Source organism: Triticum urartu, chromosome 3A (assembly GCF_056163025.1).
Source record: "Triticum urartu cultivar PI428250 chromosome 3A, HENAU_Tu73, whole genome shotgun sequence".
In the NCBI taxonomy this organism is placed as follows: domain Eukaryota; kingdom Viridiplantae; phylum Streptophyta; class Magnoliopsida; order Poales; family Poaceae; genus Triticum; species Triticum urartu.
Window position 1 is genome coordinate 702,175,456 of NC_141875.1, and position 20,284 is coordinate 702,195,739.

The 20,284-nt window shown below is 45.6% G+C and overlaps 1 protein-coding gene and 1 pseudogene across 2 annotated transcripts; one reads left to right on the forward strand and one right to left on the reverse strand.

Moving 5' to 3' along the window:
* Window positions 1-3,651: 3,651 nt before the first annotated feature.
* Window positions 3,652-5,286, reverse strand: LOC147981867 (uncharacterized). The gene is made up of 5 exons (XM_087517230.1): window positions 4,826-5,286; window positions 4,516-4,723; window positions 4,241-4,423; window positions 3,831-4,173; window positions 3,652-3,711 (listed from the first exon to the last, which is right to left on the reverse strand). Exons 1-4 carry the CDS (start codon window positions 5,066-5,068, stop codon window positions 3,863-3,865), a joined length of 945 nt encoding a protein of 314 aa, XP_087373356.1. The 5' UTR covers window positions 5,069-5,286; the 3' UTR covers window positions 3,652-3,711; window positions 3,831-3,862.
* Window positions 5,287-15,953: 10,667 nt separating this feature from the next.
* Window positions 15,954-19,164, forward strand: LOC125549481 (protein FAR1-RELATED SEQUENCE 5-like; annotated as a pseudogene). Its single transcript, XR_015599386.1, has 5 exons — window positions 15,954-16,232; window positions 16,346-17,036; window positions 17,187-17,644; window positions 17,745-18,032; window positions 18,155-19,164. The product of XR_015599386.1 is annotated as a protein FAR1-RELATED SEQUENCE 5-like (transcript).
* Window positions 19,165-20,284: the final 1,120 nt, after the last annotated feature.

A 20,284-nucleotide genomic window follows, 5' to 3' on the forward strand; every position in this document is an offset into this window, starting at 1 on the left:
CTCACTATATATAGGGGAGAGGGAGGAGGGTGCGCCCCCTCTAGGGTTCCCACCCCTAGGGGGGCGGCAGCCCTAGATGGGAAAAGGGAGGCGGCCAAGAGGGGGAGAGAGGGAGGCGCCCCCTAGGGTGGGCCTTAGGCCCATCTAAGCCTAGGGTTTCCCCTCTCTCCTCCTTTGTTGCACCTTGGGCCTTGTGGGAGGCGCACCAGCCCACTTAGGGGCTGGTCCCGCACCACCCTTGGCCCATGCAAGCCTCCGGGGCAGGTGGCCCCACTTGGTGGACCCCTGGGACCCTCCCGGTGGTCCCGGTACGTTACCGATAAATCCCGAAACTCTTCCGGTGACCAAAACAGGACTTCCCATATATAAATCTTTACCTCCGGACCATTCCGGAACTCCTCGTGACGTCCGGGATCTCATCCGGGACTCCGAACAACATTCGGTAACCACATACAAACTTCCTTTATAACCCTAGCGTCATCGAACCTTAAGTGTGTAGACCCTACGGGTTCGGGAGACGTGCAGACATGACCGAGACGTTCTCCGGTCAATAACCAACAGCGGGATCTGGATACCCATGTTGGCTCCCACATGTTCCACGATGATCTCATTGGATGAACCACGATGTCAAGGACTTAATCAATCCCGTATACAATTCCCTTTGTCTATCGGTATTGTACTTGCCCGAGATTCGATCGTCGGTATACCGATACCTTGTTCAATCTCGTTACCGGCAAGTCTCTTTACTCGTTCCGTAACACATCATCCCGTGATCAACTCCTTGATCACATTGTGCACATTATGATGATGTCCTACCGAGTGGGCCCAGAGATACCTCTCCGCTTACACGGAGTGACAAATCCCAGTCTCGATTCGTGCCAACCCAACAGACACTTTCGGAGATACCTGTAGTGCACCTTTATAGTCACCCAGTTACGTTGTGACGTTTGGTACACCCAAAGCATTCCTACGGTATCCGGGAGTTGCACAATCTCATGGTCTAAGGAAATGATACTTGACATTAGAAAAGTTTTAGCATACGAACTACACGATCTTGTGCTATGCTTAGGATTGGGTCTTGTCCATCACATCATTCTCCTAATGATGTGATCCCGTTATCAATGACATCCAATGTCCATGGTCAGGAAACCGTAACCATCTTTTGATCAACGAGCTAGTCAACTAGAGGCTTACTAGGGACATGGTGTTGTCTATGCATCCACACATGTATCTGAGTTTCCTATCAATACAATTATAGCATGGATAATAAACGATTATCATGAACAAGGAAATATAATAATAATCAATTTATTATTGCCTCTAGGGCATATTTCCAACAGGTAGTCCACTAGATCATCAACTTTGTGCCTGGGCAACACCCGCTGAACTTGACTGAGGTGTGTGTCTGCAATTTACCATATTGCCGGATTATGAATGTTTACATATGAAGTTTCACTCATTCCTATTTATGTGTGTGCAGGCTGCTTCGGTTGGTCTGAAGAAGAAGCTCCTTCGCGCTGTACTCATGATGGCGGGGAACTCTGGGAGTCTGCCCCGACGTGTGGAAGCCTGAGTGCCTTCCAGAAGGCCTGGTTAGCCCCAACAAGAAGACCAGGCGCTTGCTTATACTAGCAAGCATGATGATTTTTGTTTCGTTGTGGATAAGTAATTCACACGAACTGCGAGGGAGCTTGTGTTGATTGGCTCATCGTAGGCAAGAAGTATGGAACGTATCAGCTATATATTTGCTACTAGCATGAAAAACATAAGTTATTGTAATATTATGGGCATTTCTTAGCAATGTGGAAGACATAAGCTATTGTAATACTGCCGAGGTGGATCGGTTGCCTTGACAGTGTTTTCATAATGAAATGTATTTTTGCTGCTATGTTTATGTGCTCTCTATGATTTGTTTGTTTGGCTCTGGAAGAACTTTTTGGTATGATGGTGCCCCGTAGCCACCTTGTTTTCTGCATTCTGGAAGAAATGCCAGCAACCCAAAATGGTGGTGCCCCGTAGCCACCTTGTTTTATGCATAGTGGGATAAATGCCAGAGTGACGCCTCTGGTTGGAATTCTGGTGCCATCTTTTGCTCTGAGTGATCAGGTAACAAGGAATGAAGAAAATATCTTGTCACAAATCTCTGCTCAAGATGGGGGGGGGCGTTTGCAGCTCTCCCGTGCATTTGCCGGTTGGGCTACAGTAAGGCAAGGGGAGGGGATAGCTGCATTTGCCGGAAGGCTACAGTAACGCAAGGGGAGGGGCGCAGGGGGCATAAATGTGGCCGTTCCCTCTAGTTCTGCAAATCATGTATCATCAGGCTAATAACACTTTAAGTAGTACTAGCACACGGCCACCCAAGATTTCGGGTGGGGTTTAAGGAAATCTGGTTCAGAGCATACTGTCAAAAATATCACCATTTCATTACAGATTGTAGAACATGTGAAGATGAACACACAAATGGGTCTCTACCCCATAGGGGGGGTTATTTATTTCATTCTCCTCCTGACTACATTAGAACTAGACCCCTGAGTCTGACACCGTCTCGTTTAGGGCGTTGGCGACCGTGTCAAGTCCTTCCAGCTGGAGGGAAGCGGTGTTTCCTTCCATGTGTATCATCTCAATGGTGATTGAATCCCTTTCATTGGCAATAGCTGCCTGTGTATATGGCCAATCAGGAAATTAGTTTGGTCATACTAGTTTGTTTTTCCGAGTTTAAGGATTATATCTTAAGTACTGACCCTGGTGAGCGGTTTCGCCAACGAGTTGCCTTTGAAATGACGAAGTAGGTGGATGACACACATGGCACTCTCTTGCCTGTGTTAGGGGGCGTGTTTGCAAGTTAGATAAGTAGTTGGCATAAATGAGGAAAGGGAGCACGTGACTGATGCTAAACATAGAATGAACAATAAAACATGGCGGCTAGTTGGGTTCATTGTCACCAACCTTGTAAATGGTGTGGTTGACAAAAGAGGTGTCTTCTTCGTCCAACTCATCCGGCCACATTGCCACTCGGTGAAGAATTCTTCAATGCAGTCGAAAAGAGCTTGATGGAGTTTCTCGGCCGCGTACATGAGACATGTCTTTCGGTTCGCGTCCTCTGTCTGGTAATCATTGGATCCATTATGGTTATCACATGGTGCATCATGTCCCAATTGAAGCTACACCACCCGTGTTGCATGACTGCGGGGATTGTAACCTGACACAAATGGTTCAAACAGGAAGTTTGGTTATTTAAAGAGCCGGCGTTGTTGGTTATCTAGCAGCTGTGACCATTGGTAAAAAGGGGGATTGAGAGAGTAAATTGTCATAAAATTACCATCCGGCAGTTTGAAATATTGCATTTGACATCTACTCCAGTGAATTGTCTTTGTATTGACATGATTCTCGTGGTGTTTTCCCCTGCAATGGCATGGGACTGCCACTGGCCCGCCCAACCATAAAAACAACAGTTCGTCAAAAGAACACGGGATAAGCAACAACTACTTGCATCTCATTTATTTCGCTTTCCGTACCGAGAAGTCGGGCTCTAGGAGCAGGCAGTACTGTTCGTCAGGGGTGGCGCGGTGAGCATGTGACTCCATCTGTGCCATCCGACGTATGATCAAGGACCCAAGCTCGTGGTCGATTCCAGCACCGTCACATACTTGTGACTTGATGGCGTTGCCACTTACGGCAATAAACCGCGGGGCAGGGTGCGATACCCAATCCCTGCATGGTTAACGCAAACAACAATGTTAACTACATAAGATATATAGCATGCTAAGTGCACGGGGGCAGCCACAACGGGAGTCTTTTCTGAATGAATGGGGATTTGTGCTTTTTGTTACCTTGATAGGTGTAATGGTGTTCTTGAATGCATCTAGTACCTGATGGCTTTCCGGACAAGTTCACCATGTGTGCGCATCGTCCGGTTAGTAGACCATGGGTCTTCTGTGAACTTGGTGTGAGCAACCTTGGTTTTGATTATAGGAATATCATTCACTTGTCCAAACACAATGTGCCCCTCGGTGTCCCCGATCTCATCATTGAGCATCGTTAGCTGTCCAACGAGGTTGTCAGAGTATGCCTTCGTTGCCGCCGTAGGTGAAAGCGGGCTGCCCTTTCCATCTTTCTTGATGGGCGTGCTGGCTTCATTGTCGCCATATATGTCGAGCTCGAATGATGGTGCATCTGTGAAACATAGTTTTTTTAGTACATCCCTGAATGCAAACCGAGGGTATGGTTTGAGAAGTCTTACCAGCCGCATCGTCTATCCTTGATCGCTTTTGGCATCTGGTCGGTGTGGTCGACAGCTGCTCCGCAGTGGGCATGACAGCCGGCTGGTCACGTTGGCTTGTCGTTGGGGATGGAGATGACAAATCCAAACGTCTTCCGACTATGTTGGCGTTGAGTCTAGACGGCGCACCATCATTGTGTGTGCCTGCACAACAACATGCACATGCTTAAGGGCGTGCGCAATGTGCCTGGTAACTGATTTCATCATGAACAAATGACATGGGGGTGCGACAGTACCTGCACCACCGAAGGGTCTGATTGGTTGGCCAATCAAATAAGATTGTTTTGGTGCCGGTGTGACAAGTCTTGATTTGGCAGAATAAACTTGAAGCAGCTTTTTCGTGAATCGAATGTTCTCATTTGCAATGTTCCTTTTCATCTCGTTTGCAATGTGGACACACTTTGCGTTATGCTCTTTCAGTGCCCAACCTAAGGGAGACGCGGCCTGAAATGCAGGGACAAGCCGGGTTATTCGCATCATGATATGTTAAAGATAAAAAAGAGCACTCCGCCGTGACATGCACGGGACCAATATAACATCACTCACCAATTCTGGGTTTTGCATCTGAATCCAGCAAGCATAGTCACCGGGGCTGAAGTCGATGTTGCTGCTTGGTGTGTGCATAAGGTGACCAATGGCTATGTCTAGGTTGACTTGCTCTTCCTTTCGTGTTACGACTGGGGTGTGTCTGACAATTGCGTACTGATTTGCTGAACCTTCAGCCTTGGTCTCGATTGCCTTCTTCTTCGCGTGGATCTCGTTTTGGTAGTTGTGCCAGGTGTAGCACATGGGGTTCCAATGCCTTGCCTGCGTGAGCTTGCACCTAGTTAGACCAGTTCATGTTTCTAAATAATGTGTATAAAACATAGATTTGGGGGTGGTGATTATCTCTGGTACAATAAAAATTGTTTTCCCTAGCTTTCTTGCTGAGCACACGAGGATCATCATTTTCAGGGTCGCTCCATCAAACAATTGTATCTGTGGCATGGTAGTTTTCTTTAAGCTCATGGTGCCCAACTCAACATTGTCCAGTACGAAAACCTGTATGCATAAAATACATTTCTATGTATTAGTGTTGACATGTCCAGGTTCCATGTAACCAGACATTTATGTAAATATTAATGATTCCCTTGGGCATGTTGGCTTCGATTTTCAAGCATTTACCTGAAGAAATAGATGACACCCGGATAGGTGGTTCAGAGTTATGTCTGCACCTGTTTCCAGCTTCAGTTTTTGAACTGCTTCCAGAAGACCTTGAAATGAGTATTTGCACCAATTGAAGAGGGCAATGTTGTCGGCGTCCTTGATGGCCCCCCAGTAGTCAATGGTTGAGTAATCATGCTTGGTGCATGGGGCAAACAAATTGCCCATCATGAAGACGACGAACGCCATCTTGAAGCAATCCTTCTCTAAACGGCTAGACAGTTCATTTATTTCCTTGGAAATGAACGCTTCGAGCGAGCTTAAACTGTGATCGGATTTGTCTGTCCATCCTATGGAGTTCCTGATGAAATCAATTGCTTCACTTGTGATGTGTGCGTCCGTCCCATGTATATCTTGTTGCCCGCATGGGATGCCAAAAACTTTGTGGAAATCCTCCGGGTAAAATTTAATTGGCTTCCCCCCATCTCTCAAGATGATGCAGTGGTCTTTGACATCGACCTTAGTCATGAGGAACTTGCTAAACTTCAAGCTGATTTTGGGTATCATGGGGATGCGCAGTACTCCCTCAAAACCAATCTCCTCAACCAAAAATCTTTTGTAGTCGGAAAATGCAGCAACGACCTCTACTACTTTCTGAATAGCTATTCTAGATGTGTGTGATGTGGACCTGGTTGATGATCCGGCTAAAGCTGCTTCTTCAATGCCCCCTGCCTGCTGCTCTCCCTCTGTCGCCATGGCGGCCAGAGTTCGGATGTGCCCTCTGAGATGGTGTTCTTCTTCTCCCATCAGAAAATCTGCAAAAGGGGGGAGGCGAGGGGTGGGGTTAGTCCAGATGTTGGAGTAGCTATGCCAAGCGCCGGTGGCTGTGGTTCGCGACGTACCTCGGTGTGCGGCGGATCCGCCGCCTGGTGCGTCGCCCGGCGAGAGCCCTGCACTTCTCCGATGCTCTGTTCTGCAGATGGGGGCAGGTCGAGGTGTACAGTGCTGTGAGCAGGGGACGGGGCGGCCAAAAGGAGAGCGTGCGGTCGCTTTAATTAATTGCAGATTAGTTCGACCATGTGTGTCCTCCTCTCCTCTGACATGCGGTGGTCCCCCATTTTTGACCGACCGGCCGCTGGCACATGTGACTTCGCAGGCATGCACAAAACACGTCGGCCGTTGGTGCAAATGAGGCAACAAAACTCAATAATCCAGGTGATTTATTATCTGATTGAAGATTAGAAATAACTTGCCGATTACATGATATTATATTGCACTCTTGACTGCGCTAACGGAACTACTCATGCACTCTGGACTGCTAACTCAATATTCCTAATCATAAAAAAGGTGCCCATGCAGCATCCTCTCCGCGGCGAACACCGGCGCTGTAGGAGCGTCACTGCCAACCGACTGCCTTGGCGAGCAGCAGGAGGAGCGTGAACAAGCAAATCATCATGGTGTTCCTGGTTGCGATGCGTAAATCCTCCATGGCCCCGCCGATACCGAACATCACGTTGGTACCTCCTCCGGCAGCCTCCATGAGAAGGTTGATGCCAACGCCTGTGATGAAGAACGCGTACTGGTCCTCCCACAACCAGAAGTCGCATGGGCCTCCGTCCTGCGTCAGTATAAAAACTGTACGATGAACAAGAGAACGCAAAGCAAAACGCCGGATACTGCAGCAAAGAGATTGATATTGGTTTGAAAAATAACTTACTCCCTGGTTGGGGCACTTGTAGAAACGGACGCGGGGGTTCCGGTCTGTCCAGGAGACAAACCATCTCGTCCTCGTCCCGGCGCACCGCGGGCACAGGATCAATGGCAGCGGTGGTGGGGGGCGCGGAGACGACGCGCAGAAGTTGAGTTCTGGGACATCGCGGCACGGCGGCGTCGATGGATCGAGGCAACTAGCTATGCTTGTGAGAAGTGCAGCTGCAGCTGCGTCCACTTACTCCACTCTCCTGTGCTTGTAGGCTAGTTCGAACAAGAAAGTCCAAAAAGATCGGTACTGCGAGAACGACTGGTGCATGCACCTTAAATATGTGCATATGTGGTAAAGTGTTTACGTTATACAGTGTTCATCGCAACGGTAATAATGTGTACTTCATTCTGCGCGTGCACAGTGCTCCACAGGTGTGCGCCAGATGTCTGTCAATGTCGGGTACACCAAAGACAACAAATACGAACCAGAACGCCCGCTCTCGCCGCTATATACGCCAAGTAGCACATGCATCTGATCCAAATCGCGAAGCAATACCAGCCGTGGATGCACTGCGTGCAGCTGCCGCTGCGTGCAACACCACACTTCTCCATGGAGTTGTGTCCTATTTACATGCTTTCTATTTATGTTAGTCGATATAAACTAAGTTGGGTGTTGCATTGTATTGTATTGGTATCATAGTGTGGTATCTCGTGTGATGACCATCCATGTTTACACATCACATTAGTTTATCTTGTTATTACATTGTTGTATGCCTAGAGTTTGATATATTTTGTTTACCTTTCTATTGCATTATGATGTGCCTAGACATATTTCATGCAAGTAATCTTTCATGTCTTATGATGTTGTGTGTGTTATAGTTGCTTAGTTTAGTTCTTCCTTATAGATGTTTAACTTTATTACATCTTGGTCTTATGAGTGTTTTTATACTTGTAGCTATGACTCTTATACGTAGGACGAGTCATATGTCATGACAGTAGAGTTGTGCTTTGATCACACTTAGTGCGTGTATCATGCTCTATTATTGCAAGCATGTGGTGATAATATTTCTGCTGGTGGTCATTAGTATTAGTTGTCCTTTATTATTAAGATCATTTCCTAGTTCAGTATCTTCTCATGATCACTCATATGTTCAATGCTTGTGGTATTAGATAAGACATCTTCATGATTCTATACTCACATGCCTTATAGGATGTGCATGATTATTTAATTGTCCAATTAGTTTGTGATAGCATTAGTTTGTCTTTCGTTGTAGAAATGCTTGCTAATAGTTGTTATGATTAGTGCTTAGTCTTTGCTTATTGTTAAGCATTATAAATATTTGGATTCATTCAAATATTTACTTGTGGTTGATTATTAATCTTAATCATATCATGCATATATAGTTGTGTATCCATTTGCTCCATGTGTTGTATAGTTTCTTTTTAATTGTTTGAAAAATGAATTGGTTTGATATAATGTACTTGATCCTATTTTATTTTAATAATGATCTAGGTCTAGACCTAGATCATTTCAATTCATTTTATTGAATGATGTTTGATTGCTTGACTAGAATGGTTTATAATGGTGGTTTGGTTGTCTTATGGAATGCTTGCTTTTGTGTTATGATATAGTTGGTGTATATGTTTGACTACTATTGACCATTATAAATATTTAGATTCTATCTAAATATCTATTTGTGGTTAACTATTACCTTCATCATGTCATGTTGTAATTGTGTGGTTAAATGCATAGGATGGTTCCTTTTCATGTGTGTTGATGCCATTGTGTTTGTTAGATAGTAGTTTCCTATATAGTTTGTCGAGATGTGTAGTGGGCACTACTAGTGTTTAATTGCATATTCGTATTGGAACGTTAGTCTTGATCGCCAAGTATTTCTTAGCTGTGTCAACCTCAACCATGTCACTTCAATGGATCCTTTCTCTTACATCCTAATCAACCTCATTTCAAAGTCTCCATCTTGATCAATATCTTGTTGTCCATCCAATTTTAAATTGTTTTGGATGTTATTTGGATTTACTTTTGCTTTGGTATTTATTGTTTGTCTTTTGCTATCGTTCCGACGAGTAGGGAGTAACGATATCGATGTTGGACATGGACAGAACAGGTTACTGAAGAAGGATCAACAACGAAGGCATGCCTCCTTCTTTGATCATGCTTATCCTATGATTTACGAAATTGCATTGAGTTTTATTGTTACTATTGTGCATGCTATTTTAATTCTCATAGCTAGCGTGTCGATTGACACATTACCTTGATCCGCTTGTGGCCTATTTACTTGACACCTGAGTAGAAATATAAGGTTCCCGTAGAGTAGAAATGCTTAGCCATCCTTATCACCCTATAGGTGCCTTGTTGAATGATCTCTGAGTCATTGACAGTTGAAACTTAATGCTGAGCTAGGCCTGTTGGCCCTTGTTGACCTTCTCTATCATCTTCTACTCTGGGTGAAACTTACCATCTGAATACTGGCACGGGCGACAGCTGAATCAAGGATTGAAGGAGCGATTGGCCGCCCTTCATGAGTTGAAGGGGGCAATCAGTCGTCCGTGCCGCTTAAGGCCTAATAAGTCTTGGATTTGATGATTGTGATAACAGTACATCCACATGCTATATGGGCACTGGCTTGGTCAAGTAAGCTAGTCAGCCTTAGGTGTCGATGTCGCCGTACCACAGATGGGATAGCTGCCTTGCGAGGAGTATCCTCGGCACAGATGGGGAGGACCGGTTTGAGGACGTACTCTCAGTTCCGTGCGCCAGACCCGGTGGGCATGTCACATATTTGGGGGATCTAGTCCAAAGACCTCGTCACAATCTCCCTGCCGGTATACCAGATGGTGTACTATGCTAGCGACGGCTAGTGGCAACAAGTCGAGATTGTGTCGTGTGGGTAAAGTGTACAACCTCTGCAGAGTGTAAAACTATTCGAATAGCCGTGTCGACGGTAAAGGACAGCACATGAATCTATCTTGACATACATGACCTGTCTTGCTTATTCCCTCTTTGCCCCTATTATTGAAACCTGTGAGGGACATGAGTTGATCGAGGATCCTCAGTTGATGAAAGTTGTTCTGGAGATAAAACATGTTTTCATCTAAAACTGCTTTCATCCAACTACTTTATTTGTTAAACAAAATTAGCTTTACGCAAATGAGCCATATAGCATTCCGTTGAAGCCACATGTAGCTATTAGGTCCTCTCCGAGGGAGGCATGTTGAGTACGTAATGTACTCATGGCAATAATTTTGTTGACAACAGAGTTCCATGAAGACGAATGTGATGACTACGACTACTATGGCGATCCGTAGGAGTGAGGTCACGTGGACTACATCGACTGCCTGTGGCTGAGATGGAGTCGCCACGCATTGTACTTTCCGCTGTTTTTCTGAATGTAATAAATGTCATGAGACATTTTGCTAGGTATGTCTTGTGACAATATATATTACTTGTAATACTTTAATATATTGTGCAATGATATCATTTCACTGTGTTGTCAACAATGATCCTGGGGTTGACAAATATACATAGGAGGATCTGGAAGCTAATTCCGGGTTCTCACAGAAGTGGTATCAGAACCGATGTTGACCTAGTTGCGTGGCCTTAGTTAGAAATGGAAAGCCTTAGGTACTATTTTCAAAATAATACTATTTTGAAAAGGAATATTTTCGTAGTATTCTTCTTCACTATTGCTCCTCTTTCCTTGTTGCATTCAAATAAAGTATAAAGTCTACTTCTCTACCATTTTCTTTATAGTATGTGAAACCCATTTCCCCGCCCATGGTTTTGAAATGTCAGAAGATTCACAAGATGTGCCAAGAATTTCAAGATACTTCAACCCTTGAAGCTCTGAGTAGCAATGTTTTGCCAAGTGAAGACACAACGAGAACTCAAGGAGTCAACAACCGTTGATGATGGTCCAGTCGTCAACATTAAAGATTTACTCGAAGTTATGATGTGACCTGCCATATAAGATTAGGTTGGTTAACACCCTTGTACTGATAGGACCTGTAACTTGTAGACGAAAAATCTTTCTTGTGTGAGTATTGTCTGCATATTTTTGGTGTTTTCCTATGCAGTCATACTAAAACTCAATTTGCCAAAAAGAGTTGCTTTTGAGTTTTATTTGGATGGCTTCATGATTATCTGGGTGTTACCTTTTGTCTATCTTCTGGGGTATCTCTGCCTTGTGTAGGATTCTACTCCTCTTATGCTCTTTTCCTCTACTCTATATACCCCGAAGGACATTTTGAGAGGAAAGAAGTTGCAACATCATGCTTAGATGTCTACTATAAATGTGAATCCCATGGAAAACATCTTTTAAGGGGGGTAGTAGACGGTGATGCGTGGTGAGATCAAAGAATTGAAGACCTTCATTCGTAAAGAAGACGAAGATATGAATATTTTCAATACATGTACTACACAGTTCAACCTGAAGGAAGAATCAATGAGTCCATCCGCACCGAAGCTGGACCAAAAGAAGAAGGTCAAGACCGAAGAATGTTCATCCATACCCAGAGGCTATGTGGTTACCATCGCGAAGATCAAATGACTGTTTCCAAGGCTTGAGCAAGCTAAGGATAGTATCAACAAGAGAAGTATCTCCATCCAAGACCTCAAAGTTGTCGATCACGGAGTTTAGAATTGACCATGGACGCATAATGACTTATGAAGAAAGTGCATCGAAGATGAAGCTAAACCAAACCCATTCTCTTTAGTCGGCCTGAATCTCGGGGATGAGATTCCTTTTAAGGGGGGTAGATCTGTAACATCCCGATTCTCGGAATGTTTAAGAAAAAGTTCTCCAAAAATCAGGGCGAGAAAATTTCATTTGTTTTATTTGTTAATAAAAGCTTAAATTGAGTTTTCATAAAGTTAGTGGATTTAATTTGAACTAATGCCAACTTAAATTTAATTTGAGTTTTGTTCTTCTCTTTTAGTTGGTTTATTTTTCTTGTCTTCAACATAGTAAGTTATGTGCATATGCTTCTTCTTGGAATATTTTGTTGAAGTTCATTTTCTTTTTATTTAGTGATATTCAGTTCTAGACTTCCCAATAAGGAAAATAATTTCTTTCTCTCTCATACACTATGTAGAGAATCCCCTTGGCTCAATGTGTGTGTGTCTCTTCTCTCTCTATTTTTCTTTTCACCAAATGGGCCAGTGCTCCCTTTTTTTTTGTTCTCACTTTTTCCTCATGGGCTGGCCAAACTAGCCCATCTTGCTAACCAGCGAACCGCTCCTCTCGTTCCCCGTTCCTTTGTACGTTCGCATCCACAAAGAAGAGGAAGGAAGGACCACCAAGAAGGGAAACGACCCCTCCTCTAACTCCTTTAATTGCTACCGTTTCCAAATCTGTAGATAAGTAAACTGGTTCATCTCTCCCACTAGCGAACGCCTCTTCTCCTCCTCTTCTCGGTACGCTCACAGAGACCAAAGGACATCTTGAGCGCTTCATCTCCTGCCTCCTCCTTTTAACTCCCCTCTCCCTTGGTTGTTTCCACAAACTGAGAACATCTGCATGTGCGCATCCACCTTCTCTTACAATCCCCTACCACCTCCTGCATCTCCTTTCTCCGTTCTTCCCAAATTCATCCGCGAAGAGCTGCTACTCCATGGACGCGAGTGCTCGTTCCCGGCAACTCAGAGCACCTCCATCCATTCCCTTGCACCAGGAACTTCCCCTCCTCACCATGGATCCATTCAGAGAAGAAAGACCGCGATCCGTCGACCACACACGAAGAATTCCGCATGTCCGTGTACACTGTTCGTCGAGTTCATCACACCGTTGCGTCAAACTCGGTGAGCCTCTATCCAATTCCTCATGCACACCTCTCAACATCACTCGTAGTATCTCCTAGACATCATTATTCATCCTATCTATGTTGTTACTCACGCCGATGCATGAACGGATGTCATCAACATGTCCGCGTACTTTTTTTAGTCCCTTGAATGATCTTGTGTTCAACACATGAGTTGTTTCCCATGTCCTTGGTAGCCCCGTGGTAGAGTTAGATTACTTGTTTGGTAATTATGTTTAGTGTTGATTTAATTATAGCCGTTTGGCCTAAATCTGATAGTGTTTTGAGTTTGATAACTTTTCTCGTTAGTTTAATATATTTTTTATGTCTCGTCAAGCCTAGGAGTGCACGATATTTGCTCCATAATTTTTGTGTCTCTTATGACTTGCTTGATTTATTTATTTTACCTATTATAGTTATATATTTTCTTTCGTGTGGTACGTAGTCGTATGATATAGCTATGTACAAGTTTATGCGAATTATTATCATTGGTACTAGTGGTTCAATGAACTTTTGTGCTAGTTTGATATTTTTTTAAGTTCATGACATGCCTACGAGTCGTTCCTAATTATTTTATAATTTTAGGAGGTAGACGTGACTGACTAGATTTATTTTATGTATTTGTTTTATTTACCCATTATAGTTTTGAACGTTGTCTTGACCTGTTTTTTTTGTACATCATGTAGTCCTCTTTTGTGCATGCGTATAATTTTTGTAAATGTTCTCAATGCTTATAATTTAATTTGATTATTCTAGGCTTTGCTTTGTTTATCGAATGATGAAATACTTCATGTCTTATTTTTATTTTTATTTAGCATGGCGATGTTTTAGATATGTTTTCTATATTCATTTACATCCATGTAGCATGTGTGTTTTATATATTTGAAACCATGCCATGTTAGGACTTGTTCAGTGTCCAACGCATGTTTTGATTGAATATGTTATATGATTGCTACTTTATATTGTATGACCAATCATATGGTTAATATTGCTTGGAGAGGTACATGTTAGTAGTTTATGATCTCATATATTTTAATTAAGTAGGATTCCTTCTTGCTTTAATATCGTGCCATGATATTGTGATTGTATAACTAGATGGCATAGAGAGAGAGTGTGTGTGTGTATTCATGTATTAGATCATGACTAGTTGACCACTATGCATTTGCATGTGTAAGTTGTACAACACAGAAATGCATGCCATCTTGTTACTCATTCTAGTTTAGTATATTGCTTGATATTGTCGATGGCATGATTTTGTTTAATTTGCCTACATGCTTAGTATGATGTGTCCATGTGTTTGCATGTTATAAACAACAATTATTGTGTGCTACTTTCATGCTTTCATGCTCATGCATGTCAACTAGTCTCATGGAGTGGGAGAGTGGACGAACTGGACGCAGCGGCAGCTGCACGCAACTATCCGGCCGGTCGCGCGCGGTGTGGTGATACGTGCTGTCTGATTAACAAAATGGGTAAAGTGGAGATACAACGCGTGATACATGCAATACCCTGCCGCACGTCGGCATCGTGGGGTCAGACCGTGGTACTCATCCGTCAGAGAAAAGTGTGCGTGCTGCGCGGGAAGTATCATGTGGGGGCGTTGGTTTCCTGTTCCGCGAGGCCGGCGACCCGGACTACTGGACTGGTGGCGACAAGGATTAGGTGCATGTGCTTATTCTCGCGCTAGTCCATTTCTTGTTTTTTGCCGGGCGACGAACAAGGTGATCCACGACAGCAGCCGGTGTGCTTCCTCCTCCCCGCGGATCTGCTCATGCCGTTCCCCGGAGCGTCTACCCCGGCGGCGTTGGCCTCTGGGTTAGTGAATCCCTTCATATGTAGTTGTTGTTGGTCAAAATCTAGATCTAACGGGCTCGCCCCGGTCCCCGGTGCTGCAGATCTATCTTGGCTGCTATGGGTGCAGGTGCGCAGGAGGCGCCGTGCGTTCTGGGCGGCGGCGGCGATGCTGTGCCCGATTCGGGCATTGGCTCGTCGGATCCCGCCGTCGGCCCAGTCTTGCCGGACGTGCCTGAGTTCTCCGGGGCATCCTGCAAGACCTTCAGCTCTGGAGGCGGGGATGTGTCGTCGGGATTGGCAACTCCAGCCGGCGTCTCGCACAACTCCGTCCAGGCCAGCGGCTGCAGTGGCCCGGCGGATTCATGCACGACATTCAATTCAGGGGGCGTGGTCCAGCCGACGGGATTGGCGACTCCAGCTGTCGTCTCGCACAGCTCCGTCCAGTCTAGCGGGAGCAGTGGCGCCGGGGAATCGTGCACGACATTCACTTCTCAAGGAGTGGTCCTGCCGTCGGCACGGGTCGGCGACGGAACGCCGTCCGTCGTCTCAAGCTGCGCCGTGCAGTCAGCACGTCACAGCGGCCCCGCTTCAGCGAACACCACCATCGGCGTAGGCTGGAAGCGCAGGTACATACCAATTTTGCGGTTGCCTGGGAAAACTGTGTATTTTCTTGATAGCATTCATACGAGCTGATGAGAGGAAGTTTCATTAGTTTAGGCGAATTGGGTATAAAAAAATGGTGCTCGCTCATCCCTTGCTGAAAAGTTCTTACTGCCTTCAATAAATCACTACCCGCTCGTACGTTTTTGGTGAAAATTATTGTTGCCACTACCAAAAAAGCCCGGTTTAAGTCCCGTGGACATAGAATGATTGAATTGCTGCTGCTGGGGACTAGTTGACTTGTATGGTTAGGTTATTGTGTCCATAATTTTCAGTCCGCAAGCTCACTATCCATTGGCATGCTGTCATTATTTAGTGTTGAAACAAAATGCAAGTGGGGATGGTGTGCTTACTGCAATCCAATCCGTAGAAGTTTGCTGACTTTTTCTTTCACCACTCTGGAATGTATGGTGTTGGGGAGAAAAAAGTACAAATCAATCCTGCCGGAAAAGGGTCCTAGTATCGATTTTGTAATTATGAAATCAGTGTTGCATCAGTTTGGGCTCTTTTAAATCGTGCTTTTCGTCGTAGTTGGTTTTCGTAACTAATTTGGTTGTGCTTTTCAAAATGCAGGCCAAGAGGTCCTAGCGCGCCAGACGAGAGGGCTGTAGTAGCTGATCGTGTGCCGCCACTGGAAACTGCTATTAGAGGGTTCGCTGATAGGGGGACTGAGGTGGTCGTGAACCCGGTGCTTGGCGCTATTTTTGATTCGCTGGCAGAGGCGTATGAATTCTACAATCTATATTCATGGGAGGTCGGCTTTGGGATTCATTACGGCAAGAGCAGGCAAAATGTCAATGGGACGAAGTGTATGCAAGAGATTGTGTGCGGCTGCACTGTAAGCCCCCTGCTTTGCTTCCTAATTGTGTTTTGTGTGCGTGCGTGCCTTGTTCTATGCAAAAATGATTTGACGCAACATTGGCTGTTGTCTGCTTTGAAAAATAATCTCAGGGCAAACCAGAAAAGGAGAAGAGCTCGTCAACGAGGAGCAATTGCGCCGCCATGCTTAGGTTGCACCGGACAGATGACGGTGGGTGGTATGTATCTGAAAATCGCGCCTCCCACAACCATGAAATGCTACGGACTTGTGCTGAGAAGCTGCATTGGCCATCACACCGGCACATTGACACATACACAAGAGATCTCGTGAAACAGTTGCGCCAGAACAATGTAAATCTGGGGAAGGTATACACCATCATTCGGAGCCTGTTTGGGCGGATGGAGAACGTCCCGTTCACAAAGAGGTGCCTTAGGACTTTCTGTGGGAAGCTTAGCAAGGAGCAGGCGGATGATGATGTGCGGAGGACCATGGATGCATTCTCTGAGCTGGGGTCAAATGATCCAGAGTTTTCATATGTTGTTGAGGTTGATAAGGAAAGCCAGATAAAAACCCTGTTGTGGACCAATGGTAGAAGTAAGATGCAGTACCACAATTTCGGGGATGTCATAACGTTCGATACTACATAAAAGACAAATCTATACGACATGCCTTTTGGGTTGTTCGTGGGGGTGAACAATCACTTCCAGAGTATCATCATGGGCGGGGTAATGATGAGAGAGGAAACGATCGAGAGTTTCAAATGGGTATTCACCGAATTCATCGGGCTGATGGGTGGCAAACCTCCGAAAACGATACTAACATGTTTGTTTGCTGCCCTATATGATTTCCTTATTTGCCACCTATGTATGACACCAGATACACTAGAAAAAATAGCACCCTTGCTGTGTGTGTAGTGGGTAATCCTGTTTTTCATTATATGTTACACAGCTGACCATTGATTTCTGCTTGCAGATCAAGGGCGCGCAATGGAGGTGGCTATACAACAAATGATGCCTGATACTACACATCGCTGGTGCAAGTGGCATGTGCTAAGGAAGGCGAAGGAGCACCTTGGGCCGCATTACACGAAAAGCAGTGATTTCAGGGCTGCGCTGCACAAGGTTGTCAATGAGATGCTCACTATGGACGAGTTTGAAGCAGCTTGGGCTGAGCTGCTAGACAAATACAAGCTCCACAACAACACGTTCCTGATCTAGATTTTCGAGGTTCGCCACAAGTGGGCGAAGCCTTATTTTAGTGGGAAATTCTGTGCGAAGCAAACCAGTACGCAAAGAAGCGAGAGTGCAAACCATTTGTTGAAGGTCTACATCCCGCCTACATGCCCCATGAACCTTTTTGTGAAGCAATACAGCAAACTGCAGTTTGACCGAGAAGCCGAAGAAGGTTTCCAAGAGAAAAGAACGAGGCTGGTGGGTGCTAAGCTAAACTTTGTGCAACCTACAACCAGATACATCATATTTCCCTGGTTTTCATTCTTGCTGACATTTTTTTGTTTCTGTATTTTAATAGGGCGGGATAGTTCTCCGATACAACTACCCTTTGGAGGAACATGCAAGCCAGGTATATACACGGACGATGTACGAGATGTTCGGCCAGGCTTTGTATCGGTCTGGCCGGTATGATGTTGAAGAAGTTGAGTGAGGCATCACCTACAAAGTTCGGTACGTCGAAGCTGAGAAGCGAGACAAGTGGTGCCGCGAAATGCATGTTATCCGTGTCCATGATGGCGGCGCTAGGTATTCGTGCGAATGTGGGCTCTTCGAGCACATGGGGATGCTTTGTTGCCATGCTATCAAGGTAATTACTACCGGCCCCCTTCGTGATAGAGAGACCTCACTAAAAACAGTTTCTTCACAATGATTTGTCCAGACTTTCGTCTTCTGGACCTAATGTTATTTCTCCCCCACGCATTGTAGCAGGTCCTAATTCATCTGGGGGTGCGAAAAATACCCAGTTTCCATGTCCTCAAGAGGTGGACAGTAGATGCCCGCGACAATTTGCCACTCCACCTCCTGTATTACCAAAAGGATCAAGGGCCTCCACGGTTATCCTCCTACAGGCATACAACACTACACCTGACCGCTCTCGAGTTTGTGCAGCTGGGGGATAGCAACGTGGATGCATTCGACAAAGCAATGGGCATATTGATCGCAGGCAAGGCGGAACTGACTGTTTTGGCAGCGATCAAGGACGGCAAAAGTTTGGTGGACCAAACTCAAACTGGGGATTCAGCCAATCCCACTCAGGATATGGGAGCAGGTTCCTCACACCCAGACGACATGTGTTCTCAGATGTTCATCTCAGCCGAGTGTGGACTTAATACTGCTTCAGGGGAAGCTGGCTCAAGCCTCTCACTATCAACGTTGCTGCCGCCCGATAGGAAGAAGCAGAAGGGTAGGCCAACCACAGCTAGGAACAAGCCTGGATACGAGGTCAAGGACGCGCGGTCGAGGTTTTGTACGGTCTGTAGGCAGAAAGGGCACAAAAGCACGACGTGCCCCCGCAGGGGCGATCTTCCGAAGAAACCTCGCAAAATACCTACCTGCGGCAATTGCGGTGTAGCTGGGCACAAGAAAACAAGTTGTTTCAATCCAGTATTGCCATTCGTGAAAAGGCCTCGCGACGGGCCAGTTGAGTGATGTTCAGATCAACATCTGGTGCAGGTCGTTGAAACTTAAACCCGATCGGCCAAACTGATGTTGTGATCTGTTGCATTTACCCATAATATGAGTAGGTTGATTTCCCGCGGTTAGGCATAAATTGTGATTGTGATTTGTTTTTCCAATGAGTGTTGTGTGGCGCTGTAAGGACTGTAATTGGATTTTCATGCTGATAGACCTAGTTTGGCCGTGTGATGTTGATTTTCCAATAAGTTATGTAATAACTGTGGTGGGGCTGTCGAAAGTGATGTAATCCTATAAAGTTTATTTTCCGGCTTTGACCAGCCGCGTTGTGATTTTGAAAATCGATATGCTTGCTCGGTGTTGTACCATGTCCTTTCCTATTTTTGGAATCTTTTTCTGTCAATGCAAATAATGATAGGTGCCTACTTTCCTGAGCAAGTGGCGATGCTAGCAGGTCGCCTGTAGTACGGGTGCTATCAGGAATTGATGAGTCGATGAGGTGCAGCTCCGTGTACTGTGAGATTGGATTGGAGTGGCCCTCCGTTTTTTGAACATTTGAATTTGCTGTGGGGACTACGGGGGCTTGGTGTAAGTCGCCCATGTTCTATTTAAACACTTGCTTGCTGATGCTTGTAAGCAGCATGCTGAGACGCAGCACGCTGGTCTTCCTCTCTCTTCCTCTCCCTCTAGTTTGTTCATCGTCCCCAGTCCAGCCCTGCATGGCGCCCCCTGCAGCTTTCTCCTCTCTGCTTGGTTTCGGCTGCCTGCTGCGCTCGCACGTCCGGTTCCAAAGGAGGGCGACGGCTGTGAGAACCCGTTGTTTGGTCAAGCGCCAACGTAGGAACGCGTCTGCGGCGGCCAGCGTGTCGCTCTCCTAGGTTGATAATTCTTTCGTTTCCTCTAAAAAAATGCATTTGATCAAACTTTTTGCCCATGTCCATTATGTTGGCCTTTTTTCCGAACATTTGCTCCTATTGCGTGTAAATTTTCTTTTGACCTACTAACCGAAAATTTTCATGTCGCCAGGTCGCAGTGACTGGGTTTGTGTGCGAGCAGGTTGGGGAACACGACCCGCTGGTCAACACTTGCGGCTCGGTGCGTGCGCCGTGCTCTCAGGACGGGGACGCTGCCTCTAGCACGTACGATGGCTTCGCTGCCGTTGAACAAGATTCGGGCGAGGCGAGAAGCTCTTGCTTGAAAGCTCGCATTTAGTAATGGATGCGCGAGCCGAGGAAAGCTCAATAAACATATGCCGCCAATATGATTGTTTGCGTACGTGGGTGTGGTGTGTTATGTCGTTTGTGGGTTTGTTTAGCGCTCAATGTATTTATCTTCTCGTCTGGAATAAGAAAAATTATGTCAACGTTATGCTTAAATGGATGGGAGACGGCCATGATCACCACACGTGTATTTGTGTGCATTAAG